At 49.6% G+C, this 19,621-nt stretch overlaps 5 protein-coding genes across 5 annotated transcripts; 4 read left to right on the top strand and 1 right to left on the bottom strand.

Moving 5' to 3' along the window:
* Positions 1-643: 643 nt before the first annotated feature.
* T310_6896 (G protein complex alpha subunit GanA) lies at positions 644-1,987 on the top strand (the record flags this gene model as incomplete). Its single annotated transcript, XM_013470319.1, has 5 exons — positions 644-770; positions 847-1,031; positions 1,105-1,268; positions 1,322-1,580; positions 1,646-1,987. 5 exons carry the CDS (start codon positions 644-646, stop codon positions 1,985-1,987), a joined length of 1,077 nt encoding a protein of 358 aa, XP_013325773.1.
* A 942-nt stretch (positions 1,988-2,929) lies between these two features.
* On the top strand, positions 2,930-4,073 carry T310_6895 (uncharacterized protein; the record flags this gene model as incomplete). The annotated part of the gene is made up of 2 exons (XM_013470318.1): positions 2,930-3,254; positions 3,328-4,073. 2 exons carry the CDS (start codon positions 2,930-2,932, stop codon positions 4,071-4,073), a joined length of 1,071 nt encoding a protein of 356 aa, XP_013325772.1.
* Positions 4,074-5,647: 1,574 nt separating this feature from the next.
* On the bottom strand, positions 5,648-8,831 carry T310_6894 (V-type ATPase, C subunit family protein; the record flags this gene model as incomplete). The annotated part of the gene is made up of 9 exons (XM_013470317.1): positions 5,648-5,718; positions 5,781-5,884; positions 5,944-6,100; positions 6,174-6,303; positions 6,444-6,456; positions 6,790-6,825; positions 6,874-6,932; positions 7,103-8,557; positions 8,619-8,831. The coding sequence occupies 9 exons, from the start codon at positions 8,829-8,831 to the stop codon at positions 5,648-5,650; spliced, it is 2,238 nt and encodes a 745-aa protein (XP_013325771.1).
* Positions 8,832-11,527: 2,696 nt separating this feature from the next.
* Positions 11,528-13,705, top strand: T310_6893 (uncharacterized protein; the record flags this gene model as incomplete). The annotated part of the gene is made up of 1 exon (XM_013470316.1): positions 11,528-13,705. One exon carries the CDS (start codon positions 11,528-11,530, stop codon positions 13,703-13,705), a length of 2,178 nt encoding a protein of 725 aa, XP_013325770.1.
* Positions 13,706-17,851: 4,146 nt separating this feature from the next.
* On the top strand, positions 17,852-19,285 carry T310_6892 (Phosphatidyl synthase; the record flags this gene model as incomplete). Its single annotated transcript, XM_013470315.1, has 2 exons — positions 17,852-18,249; positions 18,328-19,285. The coding sequence occupies 2 exons, from the start codon at positions 17,852-17,854 to the stop codon at positions 19,283-19,285; spliced, it is 1,356 nt and encodes a 451-aa protein (XP_013325769.1).
* Positions 19,286-19,621: the final 336 nt, after the last annotated feature.

Raw genomic sequence — 19,621 nt, 5'->3', positions numbered from 1 at the left:
CTTCTCATCGGTTCTACCCGCGATTCGGTTCGTCCCTACATCACCTCCTGACGGCAACGCTGGCTGCCCGAAAAAAAAAAAATAAAGCTCAATTGCACTGACTTGAGCTCAGTTGGGGTTTATCGGGTAATCTGGGCGCGACATATATCCTCTGCCAGTCGTCTCGGCTTGCTGCAGCCCTTCGCGTTATTCCGTCACATTCTCAATCCAGCTGGTAGTAGGACCCAGGCGCCGGCATTGACAATCTGCGGTTGGTTCTCCTTTGGCATCTTCTGGACTGGTCCTCCGTTTCCGCAAGCTTAGCTAACACTGCGTGTTGGCAGATCAACACTGCTACGTTCAACATTTTTTGATCTGCTCCCTTTACTGAGGTTAGTGACTGCATTCATTTCAATTGTTGAGGAGGTTAAAGCACATTCACACGGTCGTGACATGACGGCATGGCACACATGTGGGAGAGAGATTTAGTTCTTTAAGTTGGCGGCTTTTTGGATTTTCGTCCAGAAATAGCAATGAGTCTGCTCGACTTAGAACTAAGCTGCAGAGACCCAAGTGCTGGTCAATTGATCATCTACACGTTTTATTTTCCTTGCAGGTTGCTGATCTTGGAGGCACAGAAAGGTTACTGTTCGACACCGACACCATGGGTTGCATGAGCTCAAAAGTCGACCCCGAGGATAAGGAGGCCGCCAAGATCAATGCCAGCATTGAACGGCAAATCCGCTCCGATAAAAAGGTGCTTGACCGGACGGTCAAGATTCTTCTGCTCGGTATGCGGTTCTAATTTCCGGGCCGAGAAGATAGCATCATTGTCGTCGGCGGCCGACTGCTAACCGATCGATCCAGGTGCTGGAGAATCGGGGAAGTCGACGATCATCAAGCAAATGCGCATCATCCACTCGGGTGGATTTCCGGAGGATGAGCGTCGCCAGACTCGAGCGGTTATCTATTCCAATCTTGTTGTCGCCTTCAAGGTTTTGCTGGAAATCATGGAATCACAAGAAATAGCGTTTGAGTTCGAAAAGAGCAAGGTATGGGTTATTCTCCGAGGTGGCCAAGAAAAATTGCCTTCAAAACATGCCACTGACTGGGAATGACGTGCAGCCCTTAGCGGAGTTGATCTCGAATACAGAGCCTGACGTTGATACCGAAGAAGCGTTTTCCGATTTAAGAATCCGAGACGCTATGAAGGAGCTATGGGAAGATAAAGGAGTGCAGCAAGCTGTGGCGCGAGGTCACGAGTTTGCTCTCCATGATAATTTGCAATAGTAAGTGTACAACGGTTTTTGTTTAACTATTCATGAAATTGACAGCTCTCCAGTTTCTTCGGCTCTCTTGACCGCTTATTCACCCCTGGCTGGCTGCCCGACAATCAAGACATGCTACATGCTCGTCTTCGAACGACAGGTATCACGGAGACTCTTTTCGAATTGGGCCAGCTCAATTTCCGAATGATGGACGTCGGTGGTCAACGGTCCGAGCGCAAGAAATGGATTCATTGTTTTGAAGGTGTTCAGTGCCTTCTTTTCATGGTGGCGTTGTCTGGATACGATCAGAGCTTGCTAGAGGACCAGAATGCGGTGAGTGACAAGCTTGAATGGTTGTGTTTCTCTTTGCCCACATGCGCTGACGATTTGGGTACCAGAACCAAATGCACGAAGCCATGATGCTCTTCGAGTCGTTGGCAAACGGCGAATGGTTCAAGAAGAAGCCAATCATCCTGTTCCTCAATAAGATGGACCTTTTTAAGGGGAAACTGGCTTTGTCGCCGATCTCCAAGCACTTCCCGGACTACACTGGTCCCAGTACGGATTGGGAAGCGGCCGCCAAATATTTCGCCGATCGCTTCCGTGGCATCAACCGGATGCCCGACCGTGAAATCTACATTCATTACACGAATGCTACGGACACGACTTTGCTGAAAGCAACCATGGACTCAGTCCAAGATATGATTATCCAGAAGAACCTCCATACGCTCATCTTATGATGAGGTGTATGAGGTGGTGATATCCGCTCCTTAATCGAGCCTGGTGACTGTTTCATTCTTCTTGTGGATCTCTGCTCGTCTGCCACATATTTCCCAGATTTTTCTTTACGTGACTCGCGGACCGAGTCTCATTGAGCTTCTTATGTTTTTGTTTTGTGGTTTGAAAGATACCTCATCACGACCAGACGTTCCAGGTGCTTGCTTGGGAAGCACGTTTTTTTTTCCTTTTTTTTCTCTGTCTCGCACGAGGATGCGATGCATTTCTATTTCCTTGGATTGTATATCTACCATCACTTGTCTTCTCTGGTTTCCTTTCCTTTTGTGGCATCTGTCATGACTATCTGTCCGTTGCTATATATCTCTGCTGTGGCTGATTGCCACTGTAGTTTGTCGGGTATTCATGGGTGGCTTTCCCGATTTCCAGAAAATGCAATGGATCCTTTTTGTGGGAGTGAATGTCTTTTTCCGTCCACTCTTCCTGCAGGGATGCGTGACTGAGAATATCTGTCCGTCTCATACCAGTGTCACAAAGGCGTTAATACATTTTGGATTCATCTTAGGATTTCACTTCGGTATTCGTGTTCGGGCTGCGAGGAGTCCTCGAATCGTTATCGCTATGTGATCCATGTCCGTCTTGTATAATATCAAGCTTTCCGTGAAACGGACAGGTGGATAAGACTCGACAAAGGTTAAATCATTTCCCAAAGTAGGCAGTTGTAAAAGAAAAGCCGTTAGAATGAGAGTTCAGTACGGTTACCGTAAGTGGACAGGCTTGGCGCTTATGTAAGGGAGAGCCCGCATGATCTTGGCACCTGATCACGGATGATGACTTTGGTCACATCCTCTCCGCTTCGCCTTTGTCGATCTTTCAACTACCCTTCACTTGCTCTGCTACAACCAGTTCGTCTGCCCAGCTCTTTTTTAGAGCCTGCAGGCATCACGATGCTCTCATCATCCATCCGCCGCGTCGTACGCGCGTCCGCCGTGTCGTTGCCCAGCGTCACTCCCTCCAGTGTCGGCGCTTCGTCAAACGGCTTGCTAGTTCCTGCAACCCGGACAGCACACCAGCGGCGATACTCGTCGTCGAAACCCCCAGTGCCTCCGAACGATGGATCGAGACCAATCGACGCATCCTCCCAGAATCCCGCGAAGGTGAATCCGGCCGGGGAAAAGCGTGCCTCAAAGCGGAGATCCGCAAAGTCGAGTCAGCACACTGCGTTCTTGAATCTTCCTAGTGTTCCCTCTACGCAACACCTACAACCACATGGTTAGCCCTTTTATACTTTGTTTCTTTAGAAAAAAAAAGAGGAGGATTTGTTCTCACTAATCCATGGCTACAGACGTGCATGTCGCTTCATTCTTTTCTATCCACCGTCCTATCTCAGTGACTAATTCCGTGCCGCCGCCGACCAACGCAGAAACATTCAACGCCATTTTCGATTCGAAAAAGCAGGCCAAGAAGGGGCGAGAAGATGTGATATACACCTTGTCGTCGGCCGTGAACTTGATGGAAAATGCCATCCACCACAGTCAACAGTATGTCGGTTCGGATCAGGATGACCTGCGACATGCGGTGACTCAAGCGTCCGACAGTAATGCGGAAGCCGCTATTATCCATCTGGATAGCCTTCCTGCGGAAGAGCTGCAGGCCTCTATCGAAGAGTTTGCGAGGCGCCTTCGTCCGTTCAACCCTCCCCCTCCTCCGGAGCCGATGGACGAGGCCAACGCATCCGAGGAGGCGATGCCGAATGAGCAGCTCGAGAGCCAGCCGACTTCGTCGCAAACCTACTCGACCGTGCTCACCATCCGCGAGTCCACGCACTCAAATGGCCGCAAGACATACGAGGCGCACATGTCGCCGTTAGTCCGGCGCGAGGACATGGACGCTCCTGGGGCGGTGGACGCGGACGCCACTGTGGACGAACCTCAGGGATCCCGCACGACCTACATTGAGCGCCTACGCCACAACAGGACCATGCACGCTATCAGCGTCCGACGGCAACGGAGGCTGAAGATGAAGAAGCACAAGCGCAAGAAGTGGTTGCGGAAGACCAGGCATCTGAGACGCAAGCTCGACAAGGCCTGATCGGGTTGGCTTAGCTGGCGGGGTAGTTTTTTTGGGCGTTACATATTATATTCTCTTGTTTGAGTGTCTCTTACCGGCTTGCATAAAGATTTTTTCCTTTTTACTTTATCTAGTTACGTAGAAATCGTCTCTCCGCTTTTTTCTTCTTCTTTCTTTTTTCTTTCTTTGCTTCTTATCTTTATCATCTTATCTATTATATTATATATATATCTGGGTTTTTAAGGTTTTGAAATTCTCTTTTTTTTTGGCCCCCGCCTTCCCATCACCATCGTACTCATCATCATACTCATCAGATCTTTCTTCATCTGATTCCATTTCATTTCAAAATCTTCATCCATCATGTGCAGAACATGCGCATATGCATGCACGCGAGAAAGCATGTAGTTGGTAGGTAAGTAGGTAAGTAGGTAGTACCGTAGGTAGGTGGTAGGTACGAGTACTCACTCACACTCTCACACTCTAGATAGTTATTTTCTAAGAAACAGACAGAAAGGAATTCTCACAAACGCATTTATTATTTATTACTATTATTGATTCTTGTTCCAAGACAATCTCATTCATTCATTCATACCCGTTCTGGCGTTTGTTTGCTGGCTGTATCTCACTCTGTCTCTCTTTCTCTATTTTTTTTCTGTTGGATTTATAGTACCAGTCACTGGCCACCCTACGAAGGAAAGAACCTGATTAATCAATCTATGTATGTATTGTATGTACTGTACTGTACATTACAATCTAATCTATCCAGATCTAGAATCTGAAATCTATTTTATTTTGCTTTACTTATTTTTTATTCCTGGTAGGATTTCCCAAACTAAATAAACTCCATTGATTCATTCCACAATAGTTGATTGATTGATTGATTGATTGATTGATTGATTGATTGACTCACTGACTGACTCACTGAGTGGGTCAGTGGGAAGAAACTGCAGTGAGGTATTATTATTGCAGGAGGACAGCACAGGACCATACTTCAGTACAGCCTGCATATAGGTGGATAGATACTCCGGAGTAAATGGTGTAATAGACAAGATTACTACTACTACTACTACCTATGGTGCTAACGAGTACGCTGTACATTTATTAGGGAAACAAAAAAACCTGGTCCAGTATTATCTTTTTTTGGTGGCATGGACCAAAAGACCAAGACCAAGACCAAAACAAAACAACCTCAATTAATTGCAGATCCTGTCTTAGCACATAACAAACAGCAGAGCTAGCTAGCTTCTCTACATCTTCTCTCAATGAAATTGCTCTCACACTGTCTCCGTCCATCTACAAAGTAGATATGGTAATATATGATGAAATATGATGGTATGCTTCAACTGTCATGTCGACTCGTTAAGTAACATTCATTGGCTCAACAAAACAAGCCAGCTAACTCCTGCACATTATCTTGTCGGTTCGGAGTTAAAATTAAGGTAAGCAGCAAGGTGTGATGAATAAGGCGTTCGCAAATCCCGCATCATCAAATTTTATATTTCCATTCGCTGATGGAAAAGGAGGCTTGACCGGCTATAACCAACCTGCGATCTCTTTCTTGGCTTTCCCCTTTCCGGCGCGTGACGCAGGATTGTTTACTCAACAGAAACGCACGATGCACGGGAACGAGAGTTCATCAAAAGCGCGACAATGAGACCGTACAGACCTGAATGAGAAAAAGAAATCGTCAGTCAGATCACTCACTAGGACCGGATCAGGCCGACTTACCCAAAACTTCAGCGAAAATAAGAATCAGGATCATACCGACGTAGAGTCGGGGCTGTTGAGCTGTTCCACGGACACCAGCATCTCCAACGATACCAATGGCAAAACTAAGATCCAGTCAATCTCCCATAATTCATGTCCAACATCGATAGACAGATTAACTTACCCAGCAGCCATACCAGCAAGACCGACGGCGAGACCAGCTCCGAGTTGAATAAATCCAGTGTACAGCGGCAGACGCTGGGTCAGGTCATTTGCAATGAGGACCGACACCACCAGACCGTAGATACCAATGATACCGGCCATGACAATAGGAACGATGTCTAGACACAAGTCAGCAACGAAACCCTGACTATCGCAATAAGTGCCACTGAAATGGTCAGGCTATGAACGTACTCTTGACAATCAGGTCAGGCCGCAGAACGGCCATTCCACAGACACCAACACCGGCCTTGGCGGTTCCATAGGCAGCACCGAAGCAGGTGAAAACAATTGCAGAGGTGCAGCCCAGGGCACCGAAGAAGGGCTATTAAGATAGTCGATCAGCTATGCGTTTGACAGGATTCGGTGGAAGCCTGGGTGTGGGAAATCGAAGAAGGCATTGTTGCTGTCGATTCGGGAGCTAGGTCCTCAATGGACCGACAGGACAAGCGCGACACAACTCACCGCATAGACAGGGCTATAATAGACAAGAAGTTAGCATCTTATTACACTCAGATAAAGCAAATGAAGAGTGGAGGGCGGCATTAGCTGGCCGCCATGGAGCAACGTCAGCGCTGGCTCCGAGGACACCTTACCAGAGATCCGAAGACATTGTGAAGGGTTAGGAACGACCGACGGCAGGTCAGGTATCAAAAATCGGAAGTCTGTTAAATTAAGAAAAAGAATCCCCAGCGCGGGCTCTCAAGATACGCCGGTGATGGGGAAGATGGAAAGTTGCTGAGTCGGCAGGGAGGATGCGTTGCTGTGATGGTTGGCTGGCTGGAGGTTTCGTGCAGGTCGAGGAGCTCACCTGCCCGCCACGTGATTTCTCTTGGCACCGGACGATCTGCGACCACCCGATAGCCAGGAGAATATCTCAAAAGAGAATATTTACCTTTTGATTTTGGCAGGGCCTTGAGTCGTTGCATTAGAGGTATTTATACAATAGTGGCTCTAAAAATCCATGCTAGCATACACATACATGTATAAGATACAGTTGATAAGTACATACATAATGTACACATTTGGTAGTACAAGATCGGGCTGGATCTTACAGCCCAGTAGCATATTTAGAGCAAGATGGATAAAGCTTCATCTATTGCATAGGCTTTTTATCATCGTACCTCCAGTTCTACACGAGAACCGGGCACGCAAAGCTTTGTGCGGTGTTCGAGACCATCACCGGTGGATTGGACATTTGAGACAGCTTGTGAATATGTGATGGCCTTCTCTGATAGCGCTCCGAAATAATTGGTCAGGAAAACCAAATCTTTCGACGAGCTCCTTTCAGTTTCAGGATCTATAGAGCCAGGGATCATTTGGGACGCCTCAGACGACGCAGCAACAACGAAGTTACACAAAAGAGCTGACTCGGAAGTCTGTCCTTTCGTAACTTCGTCCTTCCGAGAATGCAACTCAGAGGAGACGAAGAACTGGATGTAATCACCGGGTTTGGCGAGCTGAGGAAGTGAAGCGATATCCTTCTCTAAGCTCGCGCTTAGAATCTCTGAGAGATCGGGTAGCGCCTCCGAAGGGGCGCTTCCATTTGGGCCTTCGAAAAATTGATCTATGGCAATCCCATGCTTGGAGGCAGCCTTTCCTCGGAAAGTGACCTCCGGATCAAGGGAAAGCAAACCTTGCCTCTTTCCCCATCCTCCGCCTCCACTGACCACACGGTGGATTCTACTGCCGTCTTGAATTAATCTCTCAAGGCGACCTTCAGTGGTGCTCTCGATTCGGGAGGATGTTTCGGACGGCTCAACAAGCGCCCAGGCTGATATCCTCTGATCTGTGATGCCGTGCTCTTTGACATATCTGGGCAATTCTTTTTCAAGTTCAGACGAGGCTGGCATTGCAACATTCACGTCCCCATCAAGTGATTTCGATAGCTGGCTAAGGATGTTCCCCATGCTAGATACAACCTTCCTGCGTTGAGTAACGGGATGGAGCGGAATGTTCAAGGAGCTGCGCGCCATAGCCGCCGAAGACGTGACATCACATATGGCCAGGTCATAGCATTGGCTAAGACTGTACCTTTCAGATGCAGGATCATAATCCCAGCGCATCCCCAATAATGTTCTGTCCTTGCCATTAACAAAAACCGTGTTGGCAAGTCGGAGGCCAACTTCGTAAGATGCACGGCCACTGTCATCATCGTTCAAGGAGGCGTTGAGGGATCGAGTCGAAAAGATGAATGCAGGTTCTTGGGAAGCTGGGCCTCGTACTCGTGTGGACTCTGCCGCATTGACACGCACATCTGAGCCACGAGCGAGCAACAGCGACAGTCCCTCCGAACCGAGTAATGCCGATCCCTTGTCACGAATAATCTTTTCTGTGTACCCACTTCGGTTCTGCGGGACTGGAATTTTGTCTATCACAGCTGCAATGGCATAGGAGGGTTTCTGATGCTGGTTTCCGTGGAGAGTTTCGAATAGCGGACTCGCCCACTTCTCGAGCAGAGGGTTCGTAGGATCAATCCATGATGCGAACGCCGGCGTAGCAAGAACAACGGGGACGGTGATTTCTGTGCTGGAAGGGCGCGAGAGAAGAGGATATCGTGAGATAATATCTGACGGCGTCTTAATGGTTCGTTCGCACGGTTAGCCCAGAAATACGATGACGGTGGTGCATAACACCTACCACTCTATGTGGTGTCTGACTGAGCCAAGATATTGCCCTGGGTGCATCAGCAACATCGTTTGCTGCCTGAAAGTCTCTCCGCTGCCGAGAGGTGCTGAACCATCGCGTCGAGAAGAGGTTATTGCTGGAAATAGTCTTCGATCCAGCGGCCAGCTGTCGAAGCCATCCCGGCGGGATGGTGCCCCTCCCTAAGCAACCGAGAATTGGGGGCATGGGGGCATTGGCGCCAATGGCAATGAGAGGGTGGATGAATGCCTCCAGACAAGGCTGTGGCTGCTATCTTCTGTGCTGGAGAGATCTTCGAGATCGATTGGTGCTCTCCTCAGATAATCTCCCGCCAAGACTGCGGGACGTTTCCTGTGGCGGTGTATTGGCAACGGGACTGGCTGAAAGTGGTAGACTCTAAGCTGGATAGCCTTGAATGAGGTATTGTTTGGTCATGGTTTCCAATTACTCCGTAGGCCAGGATTCTGAGCCAATGGTACTATGTAGGATTCTATTCCTAAAATGATATAATTGTAAACTGTGTTGTGACAAAGAGTACAGATTACGTGGGAAACAGTCGAGGATATCAAAATAGTAGTGCGAAGGCAGCAAGATAATCTGATTAATTTTAGGCACAGTATCAGGTGGTCATGGCCCATCCGACTGCCATGAGTCGGGTAGCGACGGCGACGCCCTGCAGCAGTGGCTGGACAGTGTCTTCCTGCCCAGTCCGCAGACGTCTTGTTTACGCAAGGCAGGTGAAGGATGCCGAGCGCGAGGATCAGCGACTGCCTGTAGGTACAAAAGTCGGAGATGGCCAATCAGCACGAGGGGAGTCGTCAAGCGCCACAGATTGTGGCAGTTCTCGATGACGTCTGACAACCAGTGGTTCCCGCACAGGACCAGCTGGAGGTGTCCCGCTAGCTGCTACTTAAGCAATGCTCTCTCCGCCAGCTCCCAGCTCTTCCTTTTCTACATATACTCTTGCTACCACTCCCACTTCCCAGAAGCGATCTCTCTCTGCTGTCTCTTTCGACTCTAGCTCATTTTGATTGCGTTCCTCCTGCTATATAGACTGTTCTCCGGTCGCCCTCCACCATGCCTTTCACCGCTTCGTGAGTAGCCCCCTCCAGCCAGCTAAACTCGGCTCTGGGCCCCGATCCCAGCCCATTCTCCTCGGCCCCAGTATCGAGGTTGCGGTCGCTTGTGTCGCCAGCTCTAGTTCCAGGCATGCTGACCTTTTCTCGATTCTCACAGCGACATCTGCAAGATCATCCTTGCTTTCATCCTCCCTCCATTGGGTGTCTTCCTGGAGCGGGGATGTGGTGCCGACTTGCTCATTAACATTTGCTTGACCATCCTGGGTTACATTCCGGGTATCATCCACGCTCTGTGCGTCTCCCTCCAAAATTCCGCCCGGATCCGGCGTCGATCTATTCCCTGTGGAGCATGATCTTGATGCTGACTGATCGGATAGGTACATCATCCTCAAGTACTAGACGCCCCAAACAAACGACCCTGTTCCAGGGCAAACGCCATCCCTTATCGAAAATACCATGTCCTTCCTTACGCCAGCCTGCGGGGTGTCGCGGATGCGTCGGTGATAATGACCTCTCACTGCTCAGCCATCCTTTGTCAGCACGTTCCGTTGTTAACCGGGTTCGGTTAGCCCAGCTCTAATAAAGTTCTCTTGCCCTTGGCATCGGGGATTGAAACGCCCAATTCCGGTTGCAATTGCTATGATTTGTTTCCTGCACGCTAGTTGACGGTTTTGACGATTTTGTATGATGATACCAGCTTCGTTCTGCGTTAATTGGGCTTATTTCGGCTCATTCACGCTGTGCTAGTGGTCGCGACTAGAACCACGGGATGGGATCATTGAGTCTGTTTTTACTCGATCTCTGTACCTAGACACTAGCCTTTGTATCGTTTTCATAGAAATTTATTAGTTATCACTCTTTGCTAAAAATTGAAGGAAGGAATCAAAGTCCATAATTCGCAATTCCTACTTGATTTCGTCATTGTTGGCTAGGAAGTATTAGCGCGCAGGGGTCTTTCTAGCGCCTTGAAGCTACTGCTCCGGAGTGGAGTAGGTAGCCAGAAAACCATTATCAGACATGCGCTAGCACCACTACGAGTTTTGCTATCCCAAGGTGTTTCCTGAATCCAGACTGAGGCGGTGCAAATAGCCAAGCAGAGTAGATCAAGCGATCTCATTGATCGAAATCTTCCCTCAGTTTCATGGTCACCTGACTCGACGCCGTGGCTGGGCATCGACCAGCCAGCGCTCTCGATTCGAGGCAGGCGTAGCGCCGGCCCGGCGCGTATCTAAACTCTCCCTCTTCGTCAGGACCAACCGATCTGCAGCCATTCCCAGGCACGAAGAGACGCCTCTCTTTGGATGTCATCGCTGGACGATGTTCATCCAGTTTCATCAGGCGCCTACAGGGAAGGTGGCTTTCTGTCACGGTTTAAAAGCCCCTGGCGCATAAAGTATCAGTCCTGGGGGCTATATTATAGGATATGGCGATGGCGCTGGTTTCGAGAGAAGTCGAGCACATCGACTTCAGTTTCATTTTCTACCTGCTTTTCTCCTGAAACTTGCTTTTATGTCTTTCCTTTCCTTTTATTTTGTTCTATATGTCCTAGAAATTTTTGTTGTTTTTCTTTTTACTGTTCTCGATGATTTTGGTTTTGAAAAGCTGTTGTATTAAGACCATTTGTCCATTCGAGACTGTACTACTATGACTTGTTGCAAACTTCCAGGCCACTTCGGATAGTCATCTATCCTTTTGTCTCCTGGTAAACAGGGTAAGGCATCTCCTTGTCCACGATGATGTTCCTCTACTTGAAGACCTCATCTGTCAGTGAAAGATAACAAGTCTGATATAGTTGACCATGGTTTCTTGTAGAGATATCACACTATGCGTCCTCTCCACATTCACAGGTTTATCAACGCTGCCATCTTTACTTCAGCCGTTATCTGCCTTTCCAATATATCAACTGCAGTATGCAGTTCGGATGGCCAATCTCCAATTCGTGGCATACCGTCTTGCGCTCAGCCCTGTGTGGAGAAGTTCGTAACCTCAGAATACCCATCCAATTCATGCAGTGGTCTAGGAGACATTGATTGTCTTTGCCGGACGAATACCACAAGTGGCCTCACTCTCGGTGAAGCAACTCTGAGTTGTACTATATCGTTCTGCTCCTTGGACGTTGTGTCGAGTTCCAACGTCTATGAAATTTGCAACTCCGTATCTGGGGCCCTTCCCGAAACACATCCAACGATTACTGCGACAATCCTGCAAACGACATCTACGTTCATCCCAGCAAGCAGTACGCAGACGTCAACTTCGAACACAGCGTATTCGACGCCTTCAGCTTCCAAAACTACGCTCGTTACCAGTCCGTCCAGTACGCGCCCTGTTACCACCTCCCAATCGTCTCCATCAACGTCATGGACTACTTCAATAAAGAGCAGTGCCTCTCAATCAGCCCATTCCTCCCCGTCACCATCAGCCACGCAATCAGCCTCTTCCCTGAGCACGCCGGCCGTCGTTGGAGTATCTGTTTCTACCGGGATCTCGGCTCTATTTCTGGCAGGTGTCTTCTTTTACTTCTGTGTAAGGAAAATAAGGCGCGGGAAGAGTGAGACTTTTGAGATAGGGGGTAGCATGGCTGAGCCTCCTGATTTTGCTCCATCGACTCCACGGAACCCGCCACCAAATCCTGGACAGAACGCGGGCGAAAACACAGTCAAGCCGACTTTTCACAATTTTCCATTAGAGCCGGTGACTCGTGGCGGTCCGTTGATTACTGTCACAAAACAGGCCGCTGGTCCCGCGCCAACAGGTGAAGCAATTGGAATCGCCATAACCCCGGAAACGGAGCGTGGCGGTTCTCCAGAAAGCCAGTCATCGCAGCGCACGCTGTCCCAGCTACTTCCTGATAAGCCCGATTATGCACTCTATCCGGAGCCGCTGCGCCTAAGTCGTCAAGGCGTACGGCCAACGAGTGGAGGAACAGCCTTCGAAGAAGATAGTGGGCGACGAAGAAGCATTTTCGGTCCCCTGCTCGAAGTAGCGCGGAACCAGCCCACAAGAGCAGATAAACTGACAGGTCAACAATTTCCGCGAAAAGGTAACGGCAGGCCGTATCCAGGACTTCCGTCAGATCCTCGTGCATTGATATATGCGGCTGAAAGGACACAAAATCAAAAACCGCATCCAGGAGGCCAAATGGTTCAGTTGCCTGTACAGCAGAACAAGTCATCCGACGCCAATGGAGGTCGTCATCATGGACCATCGCGCGGCGACACAGACTGGCCCCTGAATGACAGAAACCGACGAAGTTTCGGACGAGGGCTGTCTCGTCTTGGAGGGCGTCGCTCGTCTTTGAATCGGCGTTCGAATAGTCGCAATTCCGAGTGTTCGGATACCAGCTTTGAAAGCATTGACACCGAAGATGACGATGGAACGCCTGACTGGAATCTTCCGCCCGCAAAGCCACTGAGTCCAGTCAGAGAGAATTCGGCTCCTTTGGACGCGACTCAAGTGACTGGATTGTCATTGCTGTATCCGACTGGAAATTCGCCGGTAAAGTATCCCAAAATGCCGCGTTCCGCCTCTGTCAGTAGGGATGCGGAGGTCATACCGGTCCCTAGAGCGGCGAAACTCCATGAGAGGATGAATCCGCCGATGCGGGGTGGCAACGAGGCTACTGCGGCAGCTTCTCGAGGCCGCCCATCAGAGCAAGGGATTAACCAAATCCCTATTTTCTTGAGCGAGACATCCCGATCGCGCTCTAGTAGCCCTGCAAGCAGTCTCCTGGCGAAACGGCGTGGGGATGCAATAGCAGAAAAGATGGAGACCGAATTCAGAAATGGAAGTCAGCGCGATCTCACTGCCAACTATGAGGGAAGACGGCCGAAATGGAGGGTCGTCAAAGAAGTCGTTAACACCGATGAGGGAAGGCATCAAAAGCGAGGGGTCAACACAGATATGTCCAGGACCCCTCCCAATCGAGGACAACCGGAGTCACCTCGAGAGCACAATATCACACCGTCGAGAAGAGGTGCAGACCTCTTTCTCAGCGTGGATTGACTGTAACACGCAGGCTGTGTTACAGAAACTGTTCCGAGGCATTTAGTCCTGGCGACTGGATCCGAGTTTTGACCGATGGAAGTTTTCAGCATTATGCACAGTCCATTTTCTTTTCCCCTACACATAGTCGATTTCCCCCCCTTTTTTTTCTTACGATACCCCTGTCTATACATGCATACTTTTTCTTCGTGCACATCTATGCCTTCTTTCCTATTACACAGGATATACACGACCGTCTGTCTTTATTTCTCATTATACTAGACTGGTCCTTTTTTTGTCACCTATCATCCAAGATTCTCGAGATATTATCGTGATTGATTGCATTGATACGACGCGCATCGCTTTTCAGGCATGTGTTCTATGCGATGTCCATACGTATGCATGTACTTGCTGTACTGTCACTAACATAAGCCATGTATCTATTGACCAGCTGTATCATAGTCAGCTATATAAAGACAAAGCACAATTTCGATTTGTTTTCTCACAAGCTCAATCGAATTGTATCTCTTACTCGATTACCTAGTATACCTACATCACACGCCGGAGATGAGCGAAATGCCTCCGTTCAAATTAAAAGCTTTCAGCCCTCGCTCCCTCCCCATTCCAATTCCATCAATCCATCATCAGTCCCTCAGCTACACGGGGATAGTCTGTAGGACGGATCCTGAGGCACCATTGCATGGACGTCCGGATGATGCGGAGTGGTCTCCGTTTGGCTGTGGAGGCATGCGGGGGAGTTCGATCTTGTGGGGGTGCTTCATTCATTGAGGTCTTATATCGTAGGTATCCACGGTTTGTTTTCTCCGGGTGAGGCTTCTAGAAATTCATCCATGGATCTAGCCGTACCTTCCTAGGTAGGAAAGCCATGCCGGTAGGTACCTCCCGAACCGAGATCACTTAATCTTGGCTGACACCACTGAGACTCTGAGAGAGATCTTGCTTCTTGAGAATTTCAACTTCTAATTGCTCGAGACTTTCTACCTGGCCAAGACAAGGCAACAATGGATGTGGAAGTCTGATTAATTAATTAAAATGGTGAGTGGTGTCTTTTTTTTTTTTGTCTTACAATGCAACTCCAGGAAGCGTTTGATTGACTGCTTCCTCTTCAGTTAGCGAGCTAACTAGATGACATGCTTTATCATATCCGGGGAAAACTAATGATGGGAAAGACTAATAACGTTCTTCATACAAAATCCTCTTCTAGAATAATGAATAATACTGTTTTCACATTAGAATTACATTTTGCAAAGGTTATGGGGGAAATAGTGGTTGAGTTTTTTTTTCGGTTATCCTATCTCCACGCAGGAAGGAGATATTTGACTGCTATTGATCGGTAGAACAATAGCAACTACTCCGGAGTACATAAGTATGTATGTACTGTACAGTACATGTAGTTCATTAATAGATACCTTAGGAACCAACTGTTTACTGTTATTCACTGCATAATTTCTTTAATTGTGTCTGCATGGAGAGAATAGCATACGTCAGTGGCTGGCCTGTGGCTGTAGGGCTGATGTGTTCTTTTTTCCTGGTTGTATTTAAAAGGTGGCCATTCTGACAGACTAAACACATGTCTACTCTGATGTTGCACTCCTTGCTATACAATAATACTATCATGATGGATGCTGGCTAGTTCGATAAGCAAGCTACATTCATCAACCAGCCAAGGACTTTTCGAAGCCAAGTTCAGGATGCAAAATGGGAGGGTTTGAATTGTGTCTGCTAGTGTTGTGTAACTTGTGCTGCATGTTGCATGGCCTGTGCCACTTATTCTATTATTCCATTGGCTTGTCATTGTTGATCAAAATATGAGCTCGATGGAGTACAACTCACCTTTTTTTTAAAAAAAAATTTCTTCTCAGTGCTGAGGAACATACTCATGAAAATTCATGATTCACGTGATTTTATCGTGGCCAAGTAGACATGGATTCAGAATATTATCAGAATCACTGCTTTCATCCTCGTTATCCATGGAGATAATGACTGGCTCTAAGGAGTAGCTATGAGTCAGCTTTGCATGCAACTAGCCAGACGCAGAAGCTCGACTGTGGAGAACTATAACCACACGGTGTAGCCAATCAAGAAAACCCTCACTGTCTGTAAATACCGCAATTTTAGGTCGGAGATACGAAAAAGAGACCTGGTAGGCAGACATGACAGTAAAGGGTCCAGGATAGAGAGACATGTGATATAGATCAGTCGAAAATCAGAAACAGGGGTCTTCTTTTTCTCCAACTTGCGGTATCAAAATATGCCACTGTCACCCTGGATCAGGCAAGCAGCCGGCTTTTGCAGGCAGGAAGAGGTGTCAATCAGTGGACAACCACATGCCAGATGTGGATGAGTGCATTATTCTTGCCAATCGATTATTATGCGGTCGACAGAAGATCGTCATGGCGGTACCTATACTAAAAATCTCGGAACCATACCTAGGTAGCTTTCTGCCTAGCTGGCATTGTTATCTGGACTAATGTTTCATTAATTATTGCTAATTCATCGCGCAGTGCAGACAGAAAATGATGCCGAGTTTATCAATCTGTCCTGTTCCTACTTGGGCAACCTCTGACTCGCTGTGGATACTGCCAAACAGACTAGGGCGCCAGGAGGGTCTGTGGCTGACAGGTACGGCCTGCTCGTGCAGCGGTGTGTGGCTGTCGAGAGCTGGGACGGGTACCTCCAAACTGACGAATGACAGTTTCCTGTTTGAGGCTTGGAGGACGACACTGGCGCGTCTGGTAACAGCAAGGGAAATGCGGAGGCGCCATGATCGCTCTCAGCAGCGATCTCAGCCGGGGAAGACACCTGAATGCCCCAGGCTCCTGCCCGAAAACCACCGGAGATGACGTCAAGGCCCCCTTGCCGGCAGAGGCAAGTACTCCGTAAGGGACTCCGACGAGGGAAGGCACCAACCACGCCGGCTGCCCCTTTCAAGCCTGGCGATCAGCTCCCCGTGAGCAACGCCACATGGGGACGCCGTCTCGAGAATCCAAGCAGACTTTCTTGGGCCTCCATTGACGTGCAGCTCACGGGCCCTGCAAATTAGCTGCTCCAGTGGCGCAATGACGAGACACGAACAGACGCCTGCAGCCGTCCGTGAGTTCAAAGGCAACAAGGCTGGCCGAGCGTCGATCACGATGCGCTACGATAGGCGATGATTCCCAGCCTTATCGGGAACCAGGCTGGGACGTTCTGATAGCGCCCGGCTCAGGAACCGCTTGGACCGTCACTGCAGCGTCGACTTTCACGTTTTAACTTTTGTCAGCCTCACCGGAAATCATTTTCCCTCCGCGCAGAATTTTGCGTGTTGCGAGCTTATTCTTATATGTATGGAGCACGCTAGCTTGAGAATGCTCACCGAACTCCAGCCGCTGTCATGGTTAAGCCCACCCGCTACCAAGTATCGCCCGATCCCGCCGCCCATGCTGCGCAGGCCTAGACGTCTCGTTGGTACTCATTTGCAAAGCTTCCTCCACCCGATGATCCACTCTTTTCTTCTTCTTCTTTTTTTCTTTCTCTATCTGTGGCAGCTTTTACCGCTGAACCCCCCTTGTCCCGCTATGATATTGATGTCGGATTGCGAATCTGCAAGACCAGCGGCGGTCGCAGAGACGGTCCGCCGCAGGAGACGCATTGGGTGGACGTTGTGCTGGGTTCATTGACGCTATCACTTTTGGAAGATCCACTCTCCACGCAACAAGAGGAGCACTACGACCCACGAGGTGGAGCCTGAAGCGGACGGTGGATTTCAGTTGAGGATCTATCTCATTATTGGCAATCTGGGTCCTGGCAGGACGCCGCGTCTGAGATGGATGTCAATCGGTCTGCAACGCTTCGCCCAGATAACAAACGCCCGGATGGGAACGGCTGGTCCATGGATCCAGCGGTGTTCCTGGGGCTGTTGGCAAAGATATATAACGAGTGCCCTGTCCTTCCCCCCCCCCCCCCCCCCACCCGTTGAAGACGCTGGTTCGATCTTCCCCAAGCCCACAGTGTGAAGAATTTGAGAATTCATATCGGAAAGAGTGGATTCTTTCCATTCTCCCAGGACTGACCATCGGGCGCTTGCTTGGTCGTCCTTTTGTGGGATTTTGCTCCTCTTACTTACGATACAGAAACTGACCTTTTTTAATTCTGATCCTCAATACCATGGCTACGACAGACAACCTCGTCGCCGGTGACGAGTCCCAACAACGGACTCGCCGGCTCTCGAGTATGGACGCCTCCCGGGCGGATCTCTACAGCGGTCCGACGGTTGTCGTTCCTCCCAAGCATCTGATGGCCGCCAGCCATGCCTTCGAGACGGCCCAGTCCCTTGAAATGGCCAAAGTCCATCTTGATGAGTCGCCCTCATCTGAAGAGGCGAGCCCTCGGACTGGTTCACCGGTCATCAGACCTGTCAGCGGCAGGACCACCACCACCGTCACGGATAAGTATGCCTTCGCGTTTGATATCGATGGCGTCCTCATTCGTGGGGGCCAAGCCATCCCCGAGGCGATCGAAGCCATGAAGGTGCTGAACGGCGACAACCAGTTCGGAATCAAAGTGTAAGGAACCGTGGATTGGTGGATGTGGGTTTGGCAACGAACTGGGACCTGTACTAACCTGTTGTTTTTTTTTTTTAGACCATATATTTTCGTCACCAATGGCGGTGGAAAGACGGAAGAGGAGCGCTGTCTCGACCTCAGCCGTCAACTGGAGCTGGAAGTCTCCCCGGGACAGTTCATCTGCGGACACACGCCCATGCGAGAAATGGCCGAGAAATACAACACCGTCCTCGTCGTCGGTGGCGAGGGTGAGAAGTGCCGCATCGTCGCGGAAAGCTACGGCTTCAAGGATGTCGTCACGCCGGGAGACATCATCAAGGCGAATAAGGACACCACTCCTTTCCGCAAGCTGACGGAGGAGGAGTATCGCAACTCGCGCGATCGGGACTTCAGCAAGATCAATATCGAGGCTGTCTTCGTCTTCGCTGACAGCCGGGACTGGGCGGGTGACCAGCAAATCATCCTCGACGTTCTCATGTCCAAGAATGGGCGGATCGGCACCCGCTCAGAGACTTTCGACGAGGGCCCTCCCGTCTACTTCTCGCACAACGACATCGTCTGGTCTACATCGCACCAGCACAGCCGGATCGGAATGGGCGCGCTTCGAGCCTCGCTCGAGGCGCTCTTCAAGGCCGTCACGGGTAAGGAGCTGACGACGATTGCCTTCGGCAAGCCCCAGCTGGGGACATTCCAGTTTGCGACTCGACTGCTCCGTCAGTGGCGCAAAGACAACTACGGCATCGACCGGGCCCCGGATACCGTGTACTTTGTTGGCGATACGCCAGAGTCCGATATTCGCGGCACCAACGAATTCAATGAGTCTGAGAGCAGTGGCAACGCTAATTGGTTTTCGATACTCGTGAAGACGGGTGTCTTCCAGGAGGGCACGATCCCTCGTTACCCGCCCAAGAAAATCTGTGACAACGTCTTGGAAGCGGTCAAGTGGGCTATGCAGCGCGAGTTTGCCAAAGAGGTCAAGGAGCGCACGGTGGGAGATGCCGCCACCAATGGAGACGAGTCTGCTGTGCTGGAGTGATGCCCTCGTTGTGCTGTCGCACGACATCTCCATGCTCTTTTCTTTCTCAACAACGTCCTATCTATCATACCTCTGTCATCGACGAACCTTTGTCCGCACCTTTTGACCTCATCTTGCAGTGTTGATTTCCTCCAGTTCTAGATTCTCTCTCATCTATTTCTTTGTTGTTGTGACCTCTTCTATCTTTCCCGAGATATCCCATTTCCCGTCGCCGCCGGCATAGAGCCAGGAAGATGCTGCTTCTCCTGTTATTTTCTGAGGGCGTTGATCGTCCCGTTTTATGTCTGCATCTCGTCACATCACCTTCGATCTGTCTTCAACCATGTCTGTCCTCCG

This window comes from Rasamsonia emersonii (genome assembly GCF_000968595.1).
Source record: "Rasamsonia emersonii CBS 393.64 chromosome Unknown ctg1118621760472, whole genome shotgun sequence".
In the NCBI taxonomy this organism is placed as follows: Eukaryota; Fungi; Ascomycota; class Eurotiomycetes; order Eurotiales; family Trichocomaceae; genus Rasamsonia; species Rasamsonia emersonii.
Note: the sequence above shows the minus strand (reverse complement) of the source record. Positions and strands in the feature narration are given on the sequence as shown.